The sequence below is a fragment of the Suricata suricatta genome, chromosome 7, assembly GCF_006229205.1.
Source record: "Suricata suricatta isolate VVHF042 chromosome 7, meerkat_22Aug2017_6uvM2_HiC, whole genome shotgun sequence".
Classification (NCBI taxonomy): domain Eukaryota; kingdom Metazoa; phylum Chordata; class Mammalia; order Carnivora; family Herpestidae; genus Suricata; species Suricata suricatta.
In genome coordinates, this window is record NC_043706.1 from 3,961,972 (window position 1) to 3,987,894 (window position 25,923).

Sequence of the window (25,923 nt, forward strand, 5' to 3'; positions counted from 1 at the left end):
GCGGGCACGCTCTGGTCCTTCGGAGTAGGCACTGCCCTTCTTAGCTTGCCCGCCGCAGCTCCCAGCCCCAAAGCAGACTTTCTACACGTCGTTTCTATGAAGGACAGAGCTTTTTAATATGAATTTTTATAAAATAGTTGGCTTGCTCCAGAATAAAGTCCACAAAACCCCTCCAAATTAGAGAAGCTAAGGAGAATATGAATCCGTTTCTAGGGACATTCTTCTTTTCCTCCTCCACTACGGTGTCAGGGAAGGGGAAAGCGAATATTAACATAGCAGAGAGAGTTAATATTCATACAATGGGAATAGTAGCTTTGAGGAACAACGTTTACATGCAGTAAAGGACTGTATACTTCTATTGTTTTCTGATGGCAACTCAGTAATGTGGGCAGTTATAATTTTATTATTTTTTTATATGTGTATTTATTTATTTTGAGAGAGAGAAATGAGCAGGGAAGGGCAGAATGAGAGAGAGAGGGAGAGAGAATCCCAAGCAGACTCCGCACTGCCAGCACAGAGCCCGATGCGGGGCTAGAACCCACGAACCATGAGATTATGACCTGAGTCGAAAACAAGAGGTGGGCACTGAACCGACCGAGCCCTTGGGCATCCCAGTGCTGGTATTTTAGAAGCAAGCTGACTCCGGCTTAGAAAGATCCATGTCCAGACACACATCCCCAGGGAGAGAGGGACCCATCAGCTGAGTGTCACATCTGTCACTCATGACTACACTCCAAGCTTAGGTTCTATGGACTAAGCAGCCGTGATGTCATGTTTAAGCGTTCTTACATATCCACTAATGAAATGAAAAGAAGAAGAAACTGGTGTATTTTATCTCTTGTTATTAAAATTTTTAAAAAATTTTTAGAGAGGTGCAGTAAGGACTTAAAACGTGTAGGTGAAATGTCTGGACCAATTATTCCCAAGATGTCTGGTAGTTTATAAGGATCGTACCTTAACCAAAGATTAAATTTTTACTTATTTTTAAAAAATAGTTGTCTACTCTTCATATTTACGTAGATATTTCTTTGTATATTTTTGGTACAAGAGTCAAAGTTAAAACAAAGTAATCCAAGTTTGGGCCGTAGGAACAGACATGCTGGCATTTAGCTTGGCCTTGTGGGCTGTCAGAAGTGCGTGTTTGGCCTTTGTCCCCCTCCTGACACACAGTTTCTAAAACCCCTGACATTGCCTGAGTGGCAGAGCTAATGGGAGCCTCTTTGGTTACTTGTAACGAGCCCTTTCCAACCATTTCTGAGTTTAAGACAAAGAGCTTGTCCTCCCCCCGCCCCCACCTCTCCAGGCAGCTTCAGGACAAGGGCTGATTATCAGAGGAACCAACCTCGGAACAGGACAGCTGGAAACTCCAGCCCCGCCCTGACCTTGGGGAGGAAGAGGGCCTGGGGGTAACTGGTCACCGTGACCAAGGATTTACTCAACTGCGCCCACACCGACTTAAGGACTTAACGGAGCTGAGCACCCACCATACTCTAAACCCACACTGAGCACTGAGCATAAATCCAAGGGTAATAAACGTACGCGAAGCTTAGAGACAGGAGGAGAGAGTGCTTAGAAAACACGACAAGAGCTGGAAAGGAAGCTGTAACGGTTGTGACCAGCGGGCACTGGAAGAGCCGTCGCCTCCACGGTGGGTTGTTCAGGCTGCGCACTGTGCACACCCAGTCTGTGAGAATGACCTCCCCTGGAGTCCTGTGAGCACAGCACTACGGACCTCAGAGGGAGAATGTGAGAGGGCTCCCTGGCACACTGAGGCAGGCGGAGACCTGAAAGATGAGTGGCTGTTGGCCCAGAAGGGGTGCGGGGTGGGCAGGGGAGTGAGGAGAGAAGGCTACGGATCTGGAGGACCGAGACACAGGACGCGAAGCGGCAATGGCAGGGGGACAAGGAGGAAGGTGGAGCAGGTCCGGGTTGGCACGGGGACCGGGCGTCTCATGAGGACCACATCCAGGTTCCCGACTTGTCAGCTGTGATGTGCCAAGGGACAGGGATGGGAGAGGAAGGCGGTTCACAGAGAGACTGCTCCCAGGGCTGAGCGTGCTGGGCCTGGGGTCCCCGGGGACGCAGGTGGAAGTTGGAGTCGGGAGCAGAGCGGATGGGGCAGGAGTCAGCCACAGACCGCGACCCCAGATTCTGCCCACATGGCCCAGGCGGCCGGCAACACATGCCAAGGCGTCACCACAGGGGCGGGCGGAAAAGAAGGGTGTGGTGAACCGAGGCCCACGGAAGTGGAGTTTTCTATGTCAGGTAACCCCTGGGACACCGCGTAAGGGGATCAGATCAGGAGAGATGGAGCGGCCGCAGAGGAAGGTGGGGACAGAGCAGAGATCCTGGGGGCTGCGGGGAAGGACATGGGGAGAGAGACGCCAGGCGCCAACCTTTCCCAGAAGCCTGACTGCAATGGAGAGGGAAGGGGTGAACCCGACATGGGTGCAGGCAAAGGGCTATGTGAAGGCCCCACGGCACAAAGGATCCCACCCTCTCCTGCGGGGACCCAGGGTGTGGCCTCCGCGTGGCCCCGTGAACCCCGCTTGGCCCCCTGGGCTTTGCAGGTTATCAGGAGCAGAGGCGAGCGTGCCCAGAGGGGCCGAGGTGCGCAGCCTGCGTCACATACAGGCAACCTGTGATCCCCCCATGTCCTTGGGGCTTTGTTGCCCCCTGTCCACCCTCAGACGCTACATGTTCCAGGATGGAGCCCACTGAGCTCACACACAGGCTCGCTACTTTTCCAAGGATTTCTTCCCAGGGCACCTCCGCTCTGAGGCCTTGGGAACTTTACCGCATTATCTTTTCCAGAACTGCTGAGCGCCCCGTGGAGACCCGGGCTCGGATGTCCCTGCGGAGGGTCTGTTCCCCTTCGCTATGAGCCTCCGCACTGTGCCGGGTGCTGGACCTCTCTCCAGCGCTCCCCCTGGGTCAGGAGCACTCCCCCAGGCTGGGAGCACTGCCCCGGATCAGGACGGGTGGGAGCGGGGAGCCCCGGTCCACCTACCGCCGCCTGGGTGGGCTGCTGCTTCTTGTTCCGCTTCGGCCTTAACTTGGTGAAGTGCTCCAGCTTCTTGCCTTCTTCAGATGGCAGCTCAGAGATCAGCCCTGAGCTGCACTTCTCCTGCCCGGCTGACAGGAAGGGCGGGTCTTCGATGTGAATCGGCACCTCCTCCAGGGCTTTGTCCAGATCAAACTCCATCTCTGAAATAAAGCAGAGCCCCCGGCCGCAGCTCAGTGCCTCCGGATGGACCACGATATTCCTAAAGGCAACATCAGGCCCACCGTCCAATAGCACACATGCACCCACAAACCCCTGAGCTCTCTGCTCCACACAGCATCCCTGGGAAAGAGCCCGAGGTGGCCCCTGGTCCCTGCGTTTCACGGATACAGAAGTAACTCACCGAAGGCCCTGGAAACGGGCCGCAGCATCCGGCTATGGATACTCTTTCGTTTGGATTTGGGCGTCATCTAGCAATGAAATAAAGGAAGCACTTAGATAGCGGCACAAAACTCACCTCCCAAACTTCAGTAACATTTCAGGAGGGGCGGGGCTGAAGAAGCATCTGAGATCAAATGTTTAAACTCAGTATTTGTTTCTCTTCTCTCCAGGATGGCCCGTCACATGTGACAGCCTCCCTGCAAAGACTGAACCCACACATTTCTAAATGTTTACAATGTTCTCAACTGACACAGCCTACTTCTTCCTTCTCTCCTCCTCCCCCCAGCCCTCATCAGCTACATTGTATTTACATGGCAGAAAGGGACAGTGAATAGGACAGAATGTAATTCCAAGCTGCACATGAGGATATTAAAATGGACATAACAAATACGATTAAAAGATGGTAAAAATCAGTTGCTACAAATTGAAACGGCAGTTATTCACTGCTCATGACCATGGTCACAATTGCAAGGCAGCACTGAACTCTTTGTCACCTCGATGATTCAAGTACTTTAACTGTTTCATTTCCCACTTCTGCCACCAAGATTCTGACCTTTGTATTATGGGCAAAGACCAACTCGGAAAGAGGCGCCGTGGTTTAGAAGTCTGTGTCTGCTGTCACTTCTCCTTAAGGGTCTTTCACACTGTTAGTCGTTAAAAAAATGGGACCAAACCTGAGCCACCAAAGCTTAAGCATTGGTGACAAGTGTGGATTACAGAAAGCCACGCCGAAGGCAGGCAGCCCACAGTTGTCACCGTCCCTCCTAACCACAGCCTTCGTGATCGATACACAGATGAACGGACAATAGGGATGTTTTCGTCAGTTTGATCCTGGACACCAGTCTTTGAGTAAAGTTAGAGATCACAGAACTTACTCTGTGGTCTTTCATTGACTAGGGTGTCCTCTAAGGCTTTCTCCAAAAACAGCCACAAGGTTGACCAACTTTCTGGGGTTCAAAGAAAGAATTGGCTCATACTGGCCTTTAAAAGAAACAACCTCACAGATCTAACAATTTTATGCCAGCTTTTTTGCTATTACTTGTTGTTGAGAGAAAAGGGAGAACAAAGATGAGCAATTATACTCAAAGCCAGACTGGTCTTCCTGAAATACCACGAAAGCTTGGTGATTGGCTTCTTCTGAGGTTTTGTTAAAGGCGGACAATCTCAGGAATATCTACTTATAAAGCGAGAGTCAATCCAAGGCAACTGGAAAGGGACTTAGCTTCTAGATTGTTCTCCCCCAAAACTGTCCTTGCAGTGGACTGAACTAGGGAGTGGACGGACGGGTCTATTCGTAAGGGAAACCTCTAAGAATAATTAGTTCTCAGGAGACCCAAACTACCAGGACGTAAGCCAGGCTTAATGAACAAAGCGTCTTCAGGACTCCCTCCCCTTTGTGTACAACCACGACAGGTTAGAGGGTCAAAAAGCAGCTTGGGATACGATTTCCACCCCACTCAGTCGGAGAGCCACAAATAAATAAGAGGTTTCAAAATGCATGAAATGGCGATGTCTTCCAACATTTTCCCCGTAACTCTTGATTTTATAGAAAAAGTGTTCATGGGCAAGAATAATCTGGCTCAAGTTTCCCTCGTTAACCTTTATAACAGATACCAAATGTGTGTAAAACATTTGACAATTATGACCCTTCAAATATATTATAATTTTAAATATATGAAGAGGAATGCCTCGAGAGAGAATTATATATAAAAGAATACATATACTATATAACATTTATAAATAATATAAAAGACAGGTAGAAAGAGACACATTTACACACTGACGCTTCTCTGAAAATTGGTCATTCAGCTCAACCTAACTTTACAGACACACTGAGGAGTGCACAGAGCGGTCCGGATTTCTGACAGCGGCCATTCCCCAACGGGGACTAGTTTGTGGTTCTTGGTTTGACTTTCTGACGCCTCAAAGCCTCCCTGCATCTCATAAGCTCGTTACAGCTGCGTTTCAAATACAAGTTTGTCACTGTATCTGACACGGTATCTATCACTTCTCAAGCTTGCCGTGTTCGGACTGGGACAATGGGCTTTTGCTAAAAGAGTCAGGCCTCAAAATCAGGCGAGTTTCTACAGCTGGTGTTAAGAATCCAACCCGATTTTAGACATTCCTGGTGATGGATGAACTGTTTTCTGATTTCTTTCTCCTGGTTTATGTATAATAACGAAGAGGGAAAAAACGTGAATTTAATTTCTCTCTTGTTTTTCTTTCTGTTCTTTAGAACTTTTTCTTCCTTAATAGAAAAAACCATGGACTTGCTCACTCTTTAGTGGCTCAGCCCTACGATTCCACTACATATACATGGCGAGCGAGGGGTCATAAGAGTAAGCTATGATTATGCGCCCAAGTGTATATTTAGGAAGAAATATTCTATGTTGTCCCACAAATCTGGTCTATATGCTCCCCAGTCTTCCCCTTCTCACACCTGATTAGAGGAGTTGCATCCTAGAAAAAAATCTAGCTTTACCTTCCTCATTAGAACTGTTAAAGGTCTTGTATCAAAATGGACGGGTTAATTTTTTCAGACTGTTTGGTCTCGGTTTCCTGCCCTGGACACTTGTCAATGCGTAAGTACTTCCTGGGAGGAGAAATCATAAGATGCCTCTCCGATGAAGAGCGTTTAGCAGCAGAAGCAGGAGAGGTGTACAGACCAAATGGACTCATCATAAGTCGACTCGTGGTTAGCACTGCTCCCTATTTAAGCCTAGACAAAATTACTTTATCTTTAAAGGTACTTGTTGCGAGTCGTAAGAACTATTCACTATTCACATACTCAGGAAATATGAAGGGCAGTGTGTTAAAGCCTTTGTAACGTAACTTTGGAAGGCGAGCCCTAAACACAACCTTCCTCCTCCTGACATCACAAACCGTCACTAAACCCCCACCTTGGCAGACCGTGTGAACGAGACGCATGGCCCTAGTCTACAGCAATCTAAAGGGAGCACAATGTCTACACTGCTCAGAAATCTGACTCATTTGATCCAGTTTCTATGATGGAATTCAAAGTATCTCACGTAGCCCAAGTGATAGGTCTACTTTACCACACATTAAGGGCCGATGTTGGAGCCTGACAAACGACACAGTATTTTTTCCTTTTAAACTCACTCTTAACCTATAATTCCTAGACATAGTCATTTTCTCTAAAGTTAGAGTTCAATTGTTTCTATCACCACCAAAATAAGATGGGGAAGTTTCCTTGTTCATTTTTACCAAGTTTGTGCAAAGAATAAACAAGAAAAGTCTCATGTCAAGATCAAGAATCCCTAAATACGTTTCTTTTCCCTGAGGTTAAAACAAACAAACAAGAAACAGAATAAAAACCCGGTTGGTTAGGGGCACCCGGGTGGCTCAGTTGCTGAGTTTCTAACTTCAGCTCAGGTCACGATCTCATAGGTCATGACTTAAGCCCCACATCGGGCTCTGTGCTGACAGCTCAGAGTCTGGAGCTGCTTCGGATTCTGCACCACCCTCTCTCTCTATGCCCTCCCCACTTGCACTCTGGTCTCTCTCGCTCTCAAAAACAAATAAACATTAAAAAATTATATATATATATATATATATAAAATGCCAAGTTTCTACAACCAACGGAAAAAAGAATCAGGAAAAAAATAAAAACCCTTAAGGAATCATGTCTATTTTTTTTTTTCAAACAGGGCATGGAAAAAGCACTTTTCCCCACTTGAAGGTTGGTACCCTCTTCATCAGCACCCTGCTTGCTTTTAGGCACAGCTAGGATGCTTTATATTCATGGCCTGTTCTGCTAGCTGAAGCACCTTGTAAAATGCAATCTTGCCTCTAAATTGCTGCCTGTTTCGTGCAAGATACACAGCCGGAGGACGACACTCGGTCTCCTGGGAGACCGGCCTGGCAGCACAAGCAGATGGGACACGAGAATGTAAACAAGCACAGCCGGAAGCTGCAGAACCATCCAGAATACTTACACTTGTACAGCAGAGAGTCTCCATGCAGCAAAAAGGAAGGAAAAAAATATGAATGGAAGAGAGATAAAGCAACAGCATTACAAGAAAAGGGGAGGCAGAGACAGGGCTCACAAACAAACAGAAAAGCTCCATAAAAAGCCGTCATAGCAAAGGAAAAAGGCAAGAGTGAGGCCAAGGTATATGACCGGGCGAAGGCGTCCACCCAGATCTTTAAATGCAGAAGCACAATTATAGCTTGGAAACAGCGGGAGCTCATAGAGATATTCCCGCCTGGGTTAGGCGCGTGGAATGCCATCTACAAACCCCACAAGGCCCTGACCTCACGTGGGGAACGGAGACCTCATCAGCTCCCAAGGCACATGGCGGACACACATTGGATGGACACTGGAAAGCCCCATGCAGGTTTTGGTTCTTGGGCCAAAAGGCTGCTTCCAGCAACAAAATGGGGACAGTGTATCTCTGGACACATACAGGCACCCCTTCTGGGGGGCTCTTCCATCACTCTCCGCCCCCCACTGCACTCTGGGATGAGGTAGCTTCCCTCTCCTCATCAGTCACCAAAGCTTTTCAGGAAAGGAGCTGTTACCAGGTTCGAGAAGAGTTAGTTACCTACCCACAGTGTTACCAATGTTGATGATACCATATGCCTTATATTTCACATTAAATCTCTACTTAGGTAATTTTCCTAAACCTCATGGATCATCAGTAGTTATTAGGTCATCTTAATACTCTGAAAATTAATAAAAGAGTCTTTCAAAACATAACACCCCCCCCCCAAGTTCTGTTGTAGAAGGTCAGGCTTTATGAAAGCCAAGTATTGGAGGATGGGATGCAGGGGAGTCTTTTCCAAATTTCCTAAAAATACATCCTGAGGAAGGTTACCTACTCCACCTACTTGGGGCTGGCATTTTTTTTTTCAAGTTCCTTATTTTGTGTGTGCCGATTCTTCTCAATACACAACAGGATAAAGTAAAGGGGCTGCTCGATTTGAGAACATAAGAGTCCAGGTCTGTCCAGAACAAAGCGGATACACCAGTCTAAGGCACTCCCCGTAACGAGCACCATCACCACCATCACCATCGTATTATCTGCTTATCAGAAAGGCTGCCATCAGCAATGTGCCAAAAATTCTCAGTCTCCAGACTAATTTCATACTTTATTAGGTAATTTTCTTCAAATAGATCTCATTTTAGGATTCATTAAGTTAGATGGAAAACTGCCTGGCTCAATGAAAGGAGAAAAAGTAAAAATGCATTTTCAAATATTCTTGAATTGCCTGAAATAACGACTCTGCACCTGTCTTTTTAATACACATCCCCTCGAAAGCTTCCTTAAAGATCTAACTATGGAAACATATACAAGTGAGTTACAGCTGATAGTTATGTCTCATGAGTAATTTTAGCCTTCCCTTCTCTTTGTGAAAGATTAATTCAACAAGATAAGTGCTTTGCCCCAATTATCCATCTGAAGATCATTGTAAGTGAAGGTGAGGAACCTTTCAATTGGTCCAACCCCTAAAGTGACAGACATACAAACAAAAGTTCCTATGAAGAGGGAAACATGGGATGACTCAACTTTTCAATGGGATGAGGCTGTCAGTTCATTCCTCTACTCCTTCTGCACACTTTTTGGAACTCGGTTAACTATGTTGACTCAACATCTCCCATTATGGTAAGAACCAGCAAGTGAAGACAGTCATCCTCTCTCAAAAGTAAACCAAGGCTTTGGTATCCGAGCTGAGCTCAAATCCTGAGTCTGCCACTTCAGGGCTGTGGAGTTTGGCCAATGTCTCTGTAGTGTCAGACTAGTTTTCTAGTTTGTAAAATAACTTGTGTTAAATAAGACAAAGTGAATATATAACGTGCTTAGCACGGAGCCCGACACATGGTGCCACTCAGTGGCCTCACGGGGCTCCTATAAGCACTATTCTATAATCACTATTGGTGATTAGAAACACTAGTATTACTATCACTTTTCTATTTTCCCATTCCCAAGACAAAGACTGGGGGGGTTAAGGACGCATGCGTAAGTAATAGACTTATAGCGAACTGGAAACAATCTAAAAGCCTATCAAGCAGGGAAATAGATAATTAAGATGAATGTGGTTAAATGATGGAATAGCAGTTAACGGGGGGGGGGGGGGAGAGAAAAGCCAAAAGGTTTAGGTGTAACAACATGAACAAATCTCAAAAGATGATATTGAATGAAAAATGCAAGTTTCAGGAAGATATTGACGGCATGCTGCCATTTACGTAAATCCAACACCATACAGAATAAAACCATAGACTGTTCATGGATACATGTATGTTTGAACATACAAAATACATGAGAAAGGTCCGATCTCAGGACAGTGGTGCCTCTGAGGAGGGGGGAGGAGGGAGAGATTGTCGGTGGTGGTCAAATGCGGCTACAGCTCTATCAGGAATGTTTTTATCTTATTTAAAATTCAGCAAAGATTTACCAAGCACATGCTGTGTACCAGGCACTCTTGAGAAGGGGATGGGTAGAGAAGTAAATAAGTAAACAGTCTCTGGGCTCCCGCAGTTTATATTCTGGTACCAAAAATTTGCAGCAGCAAAGGAAGGTGCTAGTGTGTTAACAGTTGTCTGTTCAGGTTGTTGGGAACATGAGAGCTTGGCATTTTGGGGGGTTCTTTTCTGCACTTAGGAATTCTTCACAAAGCTCATTTAAGAACATTTCAAAAATCACTGATGACTTGGTGCTTCCGGATTATCTGGACGTACCTGACAGGCACCCTAAGAGAAGCCTGTCTGGGTGACCACATGCCACCACTGTGGCCTCCTCTGACTGGCACAATGACAAAGGGCCCCATCTGATCATAATACTTCGAAGGTGGGAACTGATCTACTGTGACACGTCTAGAAACCTGAAAGATTCTTGAAGCAGCTCAAGTTGTTCTGGACGTGCGAGTGTTTTAAGAAGTGTCAGGACTGCCATGCCGGGTTTCGATGTCTGCGATCTCACATCCAGGAGTCCCCAAAAGCCACATTAAAACAATAACTTGGCACCACGTCTACCTTCTTCATTCACTTTACCATGAAACTCACATATGAGGGATTAAACAAAAATTAACATGAGCCTTGATAGGGTTTGCTCTATTTATGAAAAACATACAAATGTTCTGGCAGTTACTTTAGTATTTTAGTATTTCCTTCAAACAACAGCACAGAGATGGGGACTTGATGCTCAGGAACCGGCCTGAAGGAAACAAACCATTTAGTTAGAAATGTAAGGAAATGAGAGGGTTTACATCCAAGTACAGCAATTCAAACCAATCTGTCCAAAGACGGCTTGGCCAGGACCTCTTCAGCCCTCAACGCATCTACAAGGATTCCAACCATAAAGAGTCACCTGGTCAAGTATATTTATTTTTTAAAAGAAGTTTAAACCAGGAACAGGAAGTGCTCTGGCAGAAATAAACTCTGCGTACACATTAAATCTGGCTCACGTTTCCTTACGGTGTCCCCTCCCCACTCTGTGTCCCCAGACGTCCCCAGGCATCCCCAGGGGAGACAAGGTGAACATCCTTGGATGGAAAGGATAAGTGGGGATTCGTTTCTGTTTGCCTCTAGAGAACTTGACCTATAGAGGGCACTCGGTAACTATTTGGTGAATGAATGAATGAACTGGACCACTGCTGTAATCCAGCCCCGCCCCCACAACTTAGATTTCTACCGACTAGGTACAAAGACAAAAGAGAAGGAAGTAATCTATTATAAAGAAGAGGCCTTGAAATTCGATAATTTCCTTTCATGAAAACATTTCTGCATTACCCTTATTTTTCCCATTTCATGTTAGATCGATAAAAATGTACTCACAGACCTAAATGGTTCATAGACTGGTGTGTTCATTCTTCACCTGATAAACTCTCCAAAAAATACATCTTCTCTTCGCCTCACGCCCAACTAGTCTAAACATTGTCAAATTTCTTACGTTTATTTATTTTTATTTTTTACTGTGACAGAGAGAAACAAAGCATGAGTGGGGGAGGGGCAGAGAGAGAGGGAGGCTCCCAGCTCTGAGCTGTCAGCACAGAGGCCGACGTGGGGCTCAAACCCATGAACCATGAGATCATGACCTGAGCCGAAGTTGTACACTTAACCAACTGAGCCACCCAGGCTTAAACATTGTCAAATTTCAAAAAAAAGTATAATACAAGTATACTCTTGACATAGCTTCCTTAATTATTAACATTTTGTCCTATTACTTTATTTCCTTTATTCTCTCTGTCTCTCTCCCTCTCTCCGTCTCTCTCTCACACACACATGCATGCACATTTTTGACTGAACCATTTACAAGTTTCGGACATCTTGACATTTCACTTTCAAATACTCCTGCTTGAATACCTTCTCCTGCATAACCATACATGATGGTCACACCTACCGGCAAGTCCATGTGTCTAACATACACGTGATGGTCCATATGCGAATTTCCCCAATCATCCCTCAGCTGCCGTGGGCGCCTCCGCTGGACACAGGATCTAAGGAAGACAGACTCCCCACAACGTGTGCTACCTGTCCTCACTCTGTCTCCGTAGCATGTCCTCCTCTCCCTGCCGCCAACCCTGCCTTTCTTTTCCATGATTCTTTCTTGAGGAATTCAGGCCAGTTGTTTCACAGGCTTCCCCACATTCTCCATTTGCCTGATTGTTTCCTGGCTATTTGAATAGGGTCGGCCACTTCCAGCATGAATGCCACCTGGGTGATGTGGTGACTTAATGGCTGAATCACAGCACATGACACCCAGGTAAGCCTGTTCTGCTCTTTGTGACCTAAGTTTGGCCACTTCATTATGGGTGGACCTCCTCACCACTCCATAAAAAGGGTACCTTTTCCCTTGGCGATTAACAAGTCTATGAGGTGATACTTTTGTTTCATGTGGATGATCTCATTTTCCAACCACCACCAACAATCCTTACCCGACTGAATGAATACAGTGGGGACCACAAACTTGTACTTTCCAACTGCTGCCATCATTCCTACATTTACTAGGTGCCGTTCCCCTGAAAAGCCCAACTACTCCTCTGAAAAGTCCTCTGAATCCTCCTCTCTTTCATTTTCTTAGTATTACTAGAGACTTGTGGATTTTTTAAAGTTAATTCTATGCATCATAAACCACTACTGCTCAGGGTGTCCCCAGGGGGCCATTTCAACATGGATTTTGTAGCCTTTGAAAAGATCCTGTTGGATTTGGAGTCGATCCTTGCTTTTCGATACAAGATATCCTAGGCTCACCTTGCACTTTTTGGTGTATTGGATGTGGGTAATCCCTGTTTAATGAACGAGGTTACAGAAATTAAATATTTCCTAACACATTTTCAGCTGAGTCATGGTCAAGGGGAGCCAAAACGGAGTCATTCTTAGAAGACCTATACCCCCAAACATCTAAACAAATAGTAGCCTCACATTTGGGGTTTAAAAAGAAATTTTTATGCATTTCCACTTTTAAGAGGTTGAGATGGTATCGATCTCAATGAGAAAAAAGAGATGCCTAATCCTTTCTATGCTGATGGTTGGACAGTAACAGTTTTTAAACTCTAGGGGCAGAGGGGATGTCAGCGATAGCTCTGAGAAGTCTGCAATAAATCTGTGAGCAAATGGGGAGAACGTATGTAGAGATTTAGTGAGGCGCTATTTCCTAGTGAACACAACATTAAGTCTGGTCTTTCACATCACACTTATTAACTTCACATCCAGAGTCTCATTTCATATCAAAGGTAAATGGCATCAAGGTGTTAAACCGAAGGCGTTCAGGGAGCAGCACTGGTGAGAGGCCGTGGTGAAAATCACAGTACGGGACTCTGTCCATCAACATGGTTTGCTTCCTTGTTTTCCAGATCTGCACAATGTTTTTGTTGATGCGAGAAAACTACAAGTCCTTATCTTCCTCACTTGGTTGTGTTTTCTCCAGGAAATGGTTAGTGGCTCACTTTTTATTTATTCTAACTCATCCTGCAGCGGATGTCAAGGTAAAGTTTCTTATGTGAATGTTTTCTTTAAAAAATAGCTAATAATTTAATACATTTTTGTTAAGAGCCATGCAGAGAATGAAAGCACTCGGTGCCAATTTAAAGCAAGTATCTCACCCTGAGAGCTGGCATCTGTGCTGCGGGCACAGAGGGTGATGCTCATTCCCATGAGTACCGAGCACGGGCCCCTCGTGGCATTAGTATAAAAAAGAAAAGTACTTTATTGCATTATGAAGCACAATGTTATTCTAATAGTCACAAAAAGTTGAGTAACATGTTAACTTTTTTAATTGTAAAAGAATGAATACATAATGAGGGAAAACCCTACCAAGTATTACACTTGAGAGAGAGATCTACGTCTAGATCTTTGGGAAATCGTGTAAAAATGGAAGGCAGTAATGAGGCGGTCAGGGGGTTTGAACAGTCGCCTTTGGAAAGCACATCAAGGCGCAGTGACATCAAGATGAAAAATTAATATTAGTCTAAAATGCTTAATATAGCACATTTCCTCTGTCCATAGAATATTAATAACTCTCTAAAGATGACAAAAATCAACAAGTAATACCACCACCATCACCACTACCAAAAACCGTATTTAATTCTACAACCGTTTACTGGTTTAAAAAACTTGAGTCAAGTAAACTCCAGTGGTGCTAATTAAAAGGAATCGATGGTGGGGCACCTGGGTGGCTCAGTTGGCTAAGCATCCAACTTCACCGTAGGTCATGATCTTGCGGTCTGTGGGTATGAGCCCTGAGTCACGCTCTGTGCTGACAGCTGAGAGCCTGAAGCCTGCTTCAAATTCTGTGTCTCCCTCTTTATCTGCTTCTCCCCCATTTATGCTCTGTCTCTCTCTTTGTCTCTCAAAAAAAATAAAGTTAAAAAAATTTAAAAGGAATCGATGGTGACTGAAGGGTGTGGTGCCTTAGGATTCTAGTTGGAGGCTGAGCAAGAATCCCTTAGCACTCAGAAGATCTGCTTCCTACTGGATCTCATGGACCTACAGGCTCTTCTAAGACTCAGTCTCAAAATTCCTCATCCTAAGTCTTCAGGCTCAAACAGAACTCAGGTAAAGAAGGCTCACCACCCAACTCTGTAAAAACCTGATAGCTCAGAAGCTAAGGTCTTTGTCATGTTCAGTCCAACTCCATTTGATGAGGCTTCCTTCTGAATGGATTCTTCAGTGAGATTCTCAAAAGAGAATGGATTCTCAAGACCTCGGTCTCTAAATTACAGACCAATTAGTTTGATAGTCATTGGCTTGTAACTCCCCATCCCCATTGTTAACACAGTCTGCTTCCTCTAGGAGGAAATCTGTCAAAAGGCAATATTGTTTGCCGCCTGTGATTTTTCTTATTGGCTTTGACTCCCTTGGAAAAGCAAATCAAGCATTTGCAACCCAAGCTAGAGCGAACTGTTAGATAAACTATCAAACACACGTCGTATATGCCACCGGCGCTGTATTATAAACAAAGACGACTGGCCTTTGAGAGCACACGGGTAGTCTCTACCTGCGGTCCTGACTTCCTACGAACTGCAGAGCAAACCCTACATGAATGCCTTTCACTGTCGTTCTCAAACACCTAAGATTCCGTACCAAATACCTGCATACAGTGGCCAATCTGTTCAGTCACCTGGAGAGCAGTTATCGGCTCATAACTAGAAGCACCTCCGAGGTGTTGCTAAGGCCCCGAAAGAAGATACTCTCGAGACTTTTCTAGGGGAAGACCTTTCGGCCATGCTGCACGGGTACCAGTTGGGGGGTTCCAATGGAGTCCTTGCTCAATGGCTAGTGTAGGTCTGAAGCTGCTTCCAGCTCGGTGGCGGGTGTCCAGGCTACGGCTCAGCCCTGGGTAGGGGGCCCTTGGTCTGAGCAAGAGGAAGGGCCACAGAGCTCACTTCTGGTCTTGCAGCCGTAGTTCCCGAGGCCAGGGCTCCGCTCTTTACCCAGCAAGCACGAGAGAGCAGCGTGCAGGCCTTGTGGGGGACGGATCCTCAACTCTGTCAGAACTCCCCCTTAACTCTGTTCACTCACTTTACCTTTGAATTTCTATTTCGGTCATTACTAAATGTGCCCCTAAAGCAGTTTCTCAAGGAAGGCAGAACAGTTATAAACCCAAGAAGCAAATATACATATCAGGGCACACATTCTAAAGTAAACTATAGAGAAGAAATGCAATTATATCTGGAGCATGGAAGTAACTTTGTTTGGTCTAGTTTCCAAGCATGGTTTTCAGCAGAAACCTCAGTAGGGATTCCCCACCCCCTCAACATTATCAATGGCCAAAGCTAAAAACCATTTACTTTATATTGTGATTTTGTTAAGGAACAGGCTTGTGACAGATGTTTGACCCCAGCCCTGGCAAATGGGAAATCCTTAAATACCAAATTCCGGCAGCGGTGGTTTCCCCTGGGGGACGTTTGGCGAAACCGAGAATTTGGAAAGGCCAACTGGACTCTGACTATCCCCGCGAGAGCTGAAGGATGAAGACGCGCTCCTCCCCACCCCGGTTAGCGTCCCTCCACCAACACTGGGATGATTACAGGTTCGCGTCCGACCACTGAGGCCATGGAGCTCAGCCTGCGTTCACGCGGACGGTCCGAAGCACCAGGCAGTGTGGACGGTCCAGTCCACCGACAGGAAGAGCGACATCCCGTGAGGACAGAACTGCCCGTCCTGGAGTCATGGAGGCACCGCCCACCAAGCTGTTGGCGTAAAAGCCTTGTGCGTGGGCTCTTCCTCACCCCACCCTTCGCCAGGCTCTCCCGCCAGTGACCCGGGCCAGCCAGAGCAGGGGGCATGGGCTTGGGAATCAACAGGAATCAACGCTGAGAGGATGAACTAGGATGACCGGACGGGCTGGCGGGCTTCCTAGGCCAGCGGGGTCGAGGAAAGAGGCAGTGGGGTTGAGACCCGGATGGCGGGCAGAGGGTCACTGTGGGAAATCTGGTGAGGAGTGTTCCAATCGAACCACAGCTGAGATGGGAGCCCCAGCAAGTTCTAGAGAAAGGCAGTGAAGGCCATCGTGGCTGGAGGGAAGTGAGAAAAGGGGAGAGAGTGCAGAACCACGTGGAGAGAGAGAGGTGGGGGTCTTCCAGACCGTCGGGAAACTATTCTGGGTGCAATGGGAAACCATCAGAGGGCTTGACCCCTGAGACACCAGAAAGGTCCCGGGCTGCGGGGGAGGGGCTGGCTGGTGGCAGGAAGGCAAGAGTGGGGGTGGGAGTGTGGGCACCAGTCAGTGTTTCAGGCAAGAATCACGGGTGGCGAGGGCAGGGAGCAGAGTGGGACGGCACAGTCCAGGCCGGGAGAGGTCGAGGCTGACGGTAGGGTTGGTGTCTCGCATCAGGCTGAGGCACGCATGGGGGAGGGGTGGGGGACCGACAGCTCTGTCTGCGACACCCTGACACATCTGTTGGACATCTAATTGAGATGGCAAGTAAGAGGCTGGACACACAAGCCTACAGTTCAAGGCGAGCTGAGATTCATGTCTTGAACGTAGGAAGGAGGTGGTTACAGAGCTGGGGCGGCGCGGACCGCCACGCAGGCTGTGAGCACACTCCACACGCGGACCACCAGCTCACACCTGACTGCCGGGCCCGGTCACACCCACGGTCCCAATTGGGCAGCTCAGTCAGGGCCTCGCCGGCACCTCAGCTCAACACGTCCCCTGACATCAGATTTGTCATGACCTGCTGTTCTCGCATAGTCTCAGCTTCAGCGACTCCTTGCTACTCTAAAAATAAACTATAAACAGGGGCGCCTGGGCGGCTCAGTCGGTTGAGCGTCCGACATCAGTTCAGGTCATGATCTCACAGTCTGTGAGTTCGATCCCCGCATCAGGCTCTGTGCTGACAGTGCAGAGGCTGCTTCGGATCCTCTGTTCCCCTCTCCCCCTCACCCTCCCCTAAACCAAGTGTGCTCTCTCTCTCGCGCTCTCTCTCTCTCTCTCTCTCTCTCTCTCTCTTTCTCAAAAATAAAACATTTAAAAAATTTTTTAAAAAAAGACAAAATATGTATAAACAAGCAAAGCCTTCCCAAGACCTACAAGACCACAAGCTAAGTGCTCCAGTGTCCTCGCGCCCTGCCTCCCGTCCCCACTATCCCGCACGGCCACAGAGTTCTTCGGTCTGAGACGCGCTCTCTTCGCTCGGAACCCCACTGGGTGCTGCTCTCTCTGCTGAACACACTTACTCATCCTCCTGCCGGCTAACGTCTCTCCCAAATGCAATCTCTCACTGTACCAGTAGTTCCTGGGGCCTACTCTGTGCCAGGCAGGATGCTCAGAACCTTCCTCCAGGACGTCGTCCTTGACATCCCCCTCCCCCAGGCTGGACACACCCCGCACGCTCCGTCAGAGCGCTCTCCCAGCAGGCCTAACATTCACCGCACTCACGCACAACCACCTCAAGCCAAGAATGAGCAGAGATCCCTTTAGATCAGCAAGATTCAGGGGGAAAACCAGTGAATCAGGACCAAGAAGAAAAAAATTGAACTCGATTTAAGGCTAAATACAATAAACTATACCTTTTTAGGCCCCTGAACCCTTTTTTTTTTTTTTTTAGGTCAAGTGCACATTGAGCTCTGAGGCCCTTGACCAAAGGCAGGCACAAAGCAACTGGTGGTGTTCTTGAGAGTCACACAGTGCCCCCTGGTGGAGCTCCGGAGACACACAGCAAACCAGCAGTTCAGGATTTTCATGACCCTTGATGAAGACTTGCAATTTCTCCTGCACGTGTTTGTGATGAAGGCAATTGGGGACGAAGTGAAGATGACCACAATGTGTGCAGGTCCAACATGCACACAGCACCTAGGTGCGCAGGGAAAGGATCCTATGGAGGCCCACATAGGAGGAAGGGAGGGGGCAAATGTGTTTGGCAGAGACCTTCAAGGCCGCTGTGTCTTCACCCTGCAGCCCGGCCCCGGCCCCTCCTGGACCTCGGTGTGCAGGGAAGGAAAGACGAGGTCGGGGCAGCGGCCGTGCGTGCCTGGTGCTGGGGGCGCGCGGAAACACGGCGGACAGGGAGGATTCTGCGGATGAATGTTTCTCAAACTTCTTGGGCTGTGACTCATCTCTTCTTTTTTTAAGGGTTATTTATTTTCAGTAATCTCTGCACCCAGTATGAGGCACGAACTCAGGAGCCTGAGATCAAGAGTCACATGATCATTGGACTAAGCCAGCCAGGCACCCTGGACTGTGACCCACTTAATATATGAAATGTATTTTATGTCACGAGCTAACCTATGGGTCCGTGTAGGTGTAACTGAAACAAACATTTGGTGTAATCTGATACTTTATATTCATACTCTATACTTCCTTTCTGAGGAGTTTTCTTTTTTTAACTCCTGGCCAAAATCATTACATTGATTTCATGAGTCAGCTGGGTTGCAAGGTGCACTCGGTAACTGATTCGAGCCTTTCTAGATGGCCTCATTTCTGTGGCAGGTCTGGTCCTCTGCGCCCAAGCAAGTGCATGTGGGATTTACACCGATGGTCATTCTGAGATGCCCAGAACCCGAAAGGCCATTACCTTTCAAGGTTGTCAACTTGTGGGTGATCGACTAGTCCCTTCGCCTTCCGTTTCTACAAGGAGCTGAGAATACCGTACACAACGGAGGAACGCTAAGCGTTTGCTGAATGAATGAGTGAATGGACGGCCTTCTGGTCTCCACTGTTAGTTCAGGGAGTCTTTCGACAGCTCATCACTACCTACGACTTCATCAATGAGAAACACTCCTTTCTCCTCACTGGGCATTTTTGGCAGCAAGCACTCCAGCATTTTCCTGTCCTCCATTCCTGGGTAGGCAAGCCCCCTTTGAGGACTGTTCACCCTCTTCTTTGCACGGACAGACACACACACACACACACACACACACACACTTAGTATCTAAAGACACTGTTTTCTACGATTTGACTATTGTTTCCTTCATCCTGCAGGGATTTGATCTTTGATCTCCACTGGCAAGCAGTGATCATCTGGAACTTTCTGACAGAAGAGAGGGGTTGTTGAAACAAACATGTCATTCACTGTGTACTCTGCAAACATGAGGTTTCTAAGGATTTCAAAGTGGGACTGATTCTAGAGCAATCATTTTATCTGATATTGGTTCTACCATACTATCCCCCGGAGTTACTTGTAAGGGACCTAACTAGCTAAGACTTTATTTATTTTTGAGAAAGAAAGGCAGAGCACAAGCAAGGAAGGACAGAGAGACAGGGAGACACAGAACCTGAAGCAGGCTCCAGGCTCTGAGCTGTCAGCACAGAGTCCGATGTGGGGCTCAAACTCAGGAACTACGAGATCGTGACCTAAGCTAAAGTTGGACCCTTAACGGACTGAGCCACCAGGCACCTCAGGACTTTATTTTAAAAATTTCCTGTTTAAGGGAAGCATAAATACACATCTATATCATCCACAAACACACATGAGCCGGTGAACAAAAGAATGGTTTTTGTTTGTTTCATCAATCCGCAGGCTATCAGAGTCATTGGCTTAATTTCACTCACGAGAGAAACCAAAATTATCTTTTCTAATTATCACTGCATGTCAGAGTTAAGCTCCTAAGAATGATCACATCCACTCTGCAAATCCGATGCCCAACTGGATGCTGGTTTTGGAAGCCCTGACTCATCACAACTAGTTAGTGTTCTAAGTCGTTCAACGGGAGGGGGTCCATTAAGTCCTCCCCATTTTCTTCCCCAGGAGTTGGGCTCATGCTGGGAGCTGTGGGCCTGTTCTGTTGGCTGCAGGGAGAAGTAGGGGCTCCTCGTCCTCCCGGGGATGACTGCAGACAGGAGGGGTGTCACAGGGATTTCCCACGGGGTCTCCCTTGTCTCTTGGGGGCTCCCGAGGGTGGTCCATGCTGTGCGTTAGGCTTTTGTAAAAAGGTGTGTGGGGGAGACCTCTAGGAAGCTCCCTGGAATGGGGCCTCTGCAAACAGCATTCCTGCCAAGGAAACATGAAAAGAGTAAGAAAAGCGTGGCTCCCCGGGGAGTGGGGACCTCTCTGGAGATTTGCAGGGTGCCTCTGGCGTTCCCACAAAGGGCCGCCCCCAAAATTACTAGATGCCCTGAGGAACCTTCAACACCCATTCCAGCGGAACTGCGGGCTGTACCACAGTTTTGCAAACTACAGTCTGAAAATCAAGAGGTTTCCATAGGTTGAGTTCCAGTGATTACAGGGTTAAATTTCTATTTTCCAAAGTGGCATGAATAAGAAAATGACATTACCGAATACATGAAATTTTAGGAGGAAACTGACAACCAGCACTTGAAGAACTTCCTGCACATATTTAACGTGGCTGCAGCTACTTTAAACGAGACAGTAACTCAGCGAGCTGCCCTTGGCCATGAGGTTAGAGACCCACCAGCAACCGCTGGGCTGGACAGCGAGGTGACTGGCTTTGGAAAAGCAGTAGTTTGACCAAGACAAACGGATCTTTGCTACATTTTCATCTGTATTTAAAAGCTTAAAAATTCGAGGCTGAATTTAAGGGAAGATCATTATTTCATCACTGAAAAAAGGATTCACAAGATGTACTCCGTAATAATTCAAGCCTTTTAAAATTCTCTTCCCAGGGATAGCAGTCAGGAGATGAGCTGCTCCTCTGCATGAATGTCTTCTGATTGAAAACGGGGATGGCGCTCATTAAAATAACTGGAAGAATTACCTACAATTAGTGAGCGAGTTAGGCCCGGGAGCAGACCCTGGCTCTCTGCCCACTTGGCTCACTCTCCTAAACCCTGAGCGTCTGTGTGTTTGTAAAGGTAGTGAACTATAGATAGTGATAAATTAAATACTGAGAAATAACTAATCAATAGATTACAAACTGCATCCTTCAGTACTCCAAAGGCCGATGCCAAACCGAAACGGAAAGAGACAGCTGGGAACAGGGATTTCCTCCGGGCACGAACAGATGGCCCACGGATAATAAAGATGCTAAGTCAACACACATTCCAGCCGGACATCGCAGCCATGTGGGTGGAGATGGTAAGCATCTGGGAAAGCTCATTATTCCTTGTCCCCAACAAAATAACACATGGAATGGCAAGGAATATTCCAGGCACGTCCAAGGTGGGCAGATTCATTTCTGACAACTGAGTGTGTCAGATTTATGACACAGTTTTTTTATTTTTAACGTTTATTTGTTTTTGAGAGAGAGACACACACAGAGAAAAAGCAGGGGAGGGGCAGAGAGAGAGGCAGACAGAATCCAAAGCGGGCTCCAGGCTTAACCTACTGAGCCACCCAGGCGCCTCTTGATATGGCCGTTTTTTTAAGTATTTTTAAAACTGCAGGCTTACATTATGGTCATACAGCACACGTCTTTCATCTGTGTTTCTGTTCACATATTAATTTAATCTGGAATTAGTATGCAGATACTTTACATCAAGCAATCCAAATCTAATTAAATCTCACTTAGGATTTAATTCGGGAGGAAATCTACCATATATGATATCCATATACTGATTCCAGTAGACTGGTTAAACACGCAGATTATGATGCCGAAACGCCTGCCTTTGGGTGATCTCAGGTAATGTGGGCAAGTTACTTAACTCTCCTGTGCCTCAGTTTCCCCGCTTGTGTTAAACAAGGTATTCGTGATATCTGTCACTCACAGGTTGCCGTGGGGACCTCACTAGTCACTCTTCACGAACAGCTTAGACCAGTGCCTGCACCTAAGTATTAAGTAAATGAAGACAATGACTTTTTAAGCCATCCGGTTTTGTCTGAAGTAAAGCGACGTCAGAATCCGGGGCCATGAGAGTGGACACCGGCCGCGAAGGTCACCACGTTATTCTGATAATTCTTGCTCCCCCCAGCTGTCCCCAGCCCCCATGACAGCCACCACTGGAACTAGATTACTTACTTCTAGTTAAAGGAAAAAAAAAAGATGATTATTTGTTTAGAGACAGTTTTTTTAGCTCTGGCCTTTTATTTAAAGAAAACTGCCATTTCCTTCAACAACTGCAAAATTAAGGCTGATTAGAAGGTCTCGGGCATCCCCCCAGCGGCTAACGGGCCTCTCAACCCATTCACTCACCCTGATTTCAATCCTCACTTAGTCAAAGAGCAAGTTTAAGAAATCAATCATTTAGATTATTGTTTCCATCTCCAAACAGGCAATCCTTCAACCAATATAAATTCCTACCTCTAATGTATGGTGCTAAACCCTCCCTAGTGTGACGGTAACTACTGATTCTTTAAAGAGACATAAGCACTGAAATGAAATTGACTTTTGGACCTGGGAGATGGGGAAAAAGAGATGCCCAGATTTTCTACTAAGTTTGTTAAGAAATGTGCAAAAATAGATGTGGCAGATGTCATGAACATCACAGGCAAACTCTGCCAGGATCCTGAATCTGGAAGTAGGATCTCTGAGGAGAAGGTCGGTGATGAGTCCAAGTCCCTCCGGAACGCCCCAGGGCAAGTGTCCCCAGGCTCTGGGCTACTGACTGACAGGTTAGGTCACAGTCAAGTGACACGTGACAGCACAGCCCTTCCGCTGTGTGTGGGGCACGATGCTACATGCCAGGGGCTTCGATCCCAAGTGAGAAAGGCTGTAGACAGGCACGGATGCACTTGCCCTTCTGGCAATTTTCTACACCTGTGTCCCATCTTCATGGATCACGTAAGCCAGGGATGCTGCCAGGAAATACACACAGGCTCATTCAGAAAACCAAAACCAGGGCTCCCGGGGGGCTGTTGGTTAAGCGTCTGACTTCGGCTCAGGTCATGATTTCACAGTTCCTGAGTTCTAGCCCTGCATCAGGCTCTGTGCTGACGGCTCAGGGTCTGGAGCCTGCTTCTGATTCTGTGTCTCCCTCTCTCTCTCTCTGCCCCTTCCATGCTCATGCTCTGTCTCTCTCTCAAAAATAAATAAACATTTAAAAAAAAAAAAGAAAGAAAACCAAAACCAATTAAATGTCTCTCCTTTGGAAATACGTGCTTGAAGCCTTTCTAGAACGGCCCCACATGAGGACCACAACTTGCATATTTGGAAATGGACGTCAGCGAGAAACCAAAATGATCCGCTGCTTTGGTTACGCCAGGTGACAGTGTGGGTAACTTTAAAAGGTGAAATGAATCCTCTTCTGCTTTGAAATTAGCTCTGAACTTGTGCTACTGGCTTAGGGTAAAAAGCCCAAAAGCTCAGAACATTGATTTTCTTTGAGAGGGATCCGGCCGTGGAGGGGCCGTCACTGTGTACACTGCTACCCGTGGCTCTGAATCGATGGTGACGCTGCGGCAGAGGAAATCATTACAGCACAAACGTGATGTGCACTTGCTACACACAAACGTTCTCCTTCGTTAAACTACCAGCAAACGCACTCGGGTTTCCTGCCACTTAACAAGTCATTAGTTAAAGCAATGATTAAAGCATTAGTTGGAGCAGGAAAAAAAAAAAGCTATTTTCAGGACTTAAAAAAAATTCTGTCCTTTTTAAAAAATTTTATTTTTTTCATGTTTTATTTATTTTTGAGTAAAAGAGAGCGAGCATGAGCAGGGGAGGTTCAGAGAGAGAGGGAGACTCAGAATCCAAAGACAGGCTCCAGGCTCTGAGCTAGCTGTCAGCACAGAGCCCTACACGGGGCTCGGCCCACGAACCGTGGGATGATGACCTGAGCCGAAGTCAGACGCTCAACCAACTGAGCCACCCAGGCGCCCCACATATGTTTTCTAATAGAAAGCTCTGTCCTCCATTTTTCTGTCACACACTAAGCCCCGTATGCCCTACTCCATCCACCATTCAACAGGTGCACATGTCAGCAATGGCCCTAAATACTCACTGGTAGTCGGAACCAGAAGGAGACCACCTTCCACGTGGGGTCGTCCTCAGAACGAGGCTCTGCAAGACCTCCATCTACTCCTGCTTCCTATGCGTCACAGCAACAAGAATGGTTTTCATAAAACAGAAGCCACTCTGTGCCGGGTACGCCTGTGGTGTGGTTTGCCCTCTTGTCCCGATGGTGCTCTTGTATGTCCATTCTAAAATATAATCTGCATCTGCATTTTTAAAAAAGGGTACGTGGTGCGCTGGAGGGCCAGTCAGTTAAGTGTCCGACTTTGGCTCAGGTCACGATCTCACGGTTCATGAGTTCGAGCCCCGCATTGAACTCTGTGCTGACAGCTTGGAGCCTGGAGCCTGCTTTGGATTCTGTGTTTTCCTCTCTCTCTCTGCTTTCCCATTGCTCATGTGCTCTCTCTCTCTCTCTCTCTCTCAAAAATAATCATTAAAATTTTTTTTTAAAGGTACAAACTTCTAGTCATCAGATAAACAAGTCCTAGGAATGTACTATATCCCACTATAAGCACTGTTAATACCCACTGCTCATTTGAAAGTTGCTAACAGTACATCATAAAAGTTATCACAAGGAGGAAAAAATGTATAACCATAGGGGCACCTGGGGGGCTGAGACAGGTAAGCAAGTGACTCTTGATTTCGGCTCAGGTTGTGTTGTGATCTCAGTCATGGGAGGGAGCCTGGATTGAGCTCTGCATCAGGTTCTGTGCTGACAGCTCAGAACCTGCCTAGGATTCTCTCCTTCTCTTCCCAGTCCCGTGGTCACACACACACACACACACACACACACACACGCACACACACACTCTCTCTCTCTCTCCCCCTTTCTCTCTCTCTCTCCCGCTCAAATAAATAAATTTAAAAAATTTATAACTAAATGTGGTGATGAAAGTTAACTAAACTTACTGTGGTCACCATTTTACATATACACGTATCAAATCATCAGGCTGTACATGAAAAAGTACAACAACGTTGGGTCCCTGGCAGGCTCAGTCAGTAGAGCATGTGACTCTTGATCTCAGGGGTTATGAGTTCGAGCCTCACATTGGGTACAGGGTTACTTTAAAAATAAGTGATTTCCTGTCTCACATTCATGCCCTTCATCCATTTTGGGTTTATTTTTGTGTAGGGTGTAGGAAAGTGGTCTAGTTTCATTCTTCTGCATGTCGCTGTCCAGCTCTCCCAGTACCACCTGCTAAAGAGGCTGTCTTTTTTCCATCAGATACTCTTTCCTGCTTTGTCAAAAATTAATTGGCCGTACATTTGTGGGCCCAGTTCTGGGTTCTCTCTTCTATTCCATTGGTCTATGTGTCTGTTTTTGTGCCAGTACCATCCTGTCTTGATGATGACAGCTTTGTAGTAGAGGCTAAGGAGAAAGCAGGAAATAGCCTCCTTGACTTCAACCTCAGCAATTTCCTACTCGACACATCCCCAAAGGCAAGGGAATTAAGAGCAAAAATGAACTACTGGGACCTCATCAAGATAAAAAGCTTCTGCACTGCAAAGGAAGCAATCAAAAAAACTAATAGGCAACTCACAGAATGGGAAAAGATAGTGGCAAATGGCATATCAGATAAAGGGCTAGTATCCAAAATCTACAAGGAACTCACCACACTCCACACCCAAAAAACAAATAATCCAGTGAAGAAATGGGCAGATGACATGAACAGACACTTCTCCAAAGAGGACATCCAGATGGCCAACAGGCACATGAAACAATGCTCAG

The 25,923-nt window shown here is 46.7% G+C and overlaps 1 protein-coding gene across 1 annotated transcript in view; it reads right to left on the bottom strand.

Moving 5' to 3' along the window:
* Nucleotides 1-25,923, bottom strand: part of CARMIL1 (capping protein regulator and myosin 1 linker 1) — a 298,331-nt gene that overhangs the window by 36,942 nt on the left and 235,466 nt on the right. The window contains exons 30-31 of the mRNA XM_029944967.1: nucleotides 3,408-3,474; nucleotides 3,011-3,207 (exon numbers count right to left, since the gene is read on the bottom strand). Of these exons, the coding sequence (XP_029800827.1) occupies nucleotides 3,011-3,207; nucleotides 3,408-3,474 (264 nt within the window). The remainder of the gene's footprint in view (nucleotides 1-3,010; nucleotides 3,208-3,407; nucleotides 3,475-25,923) is intronic.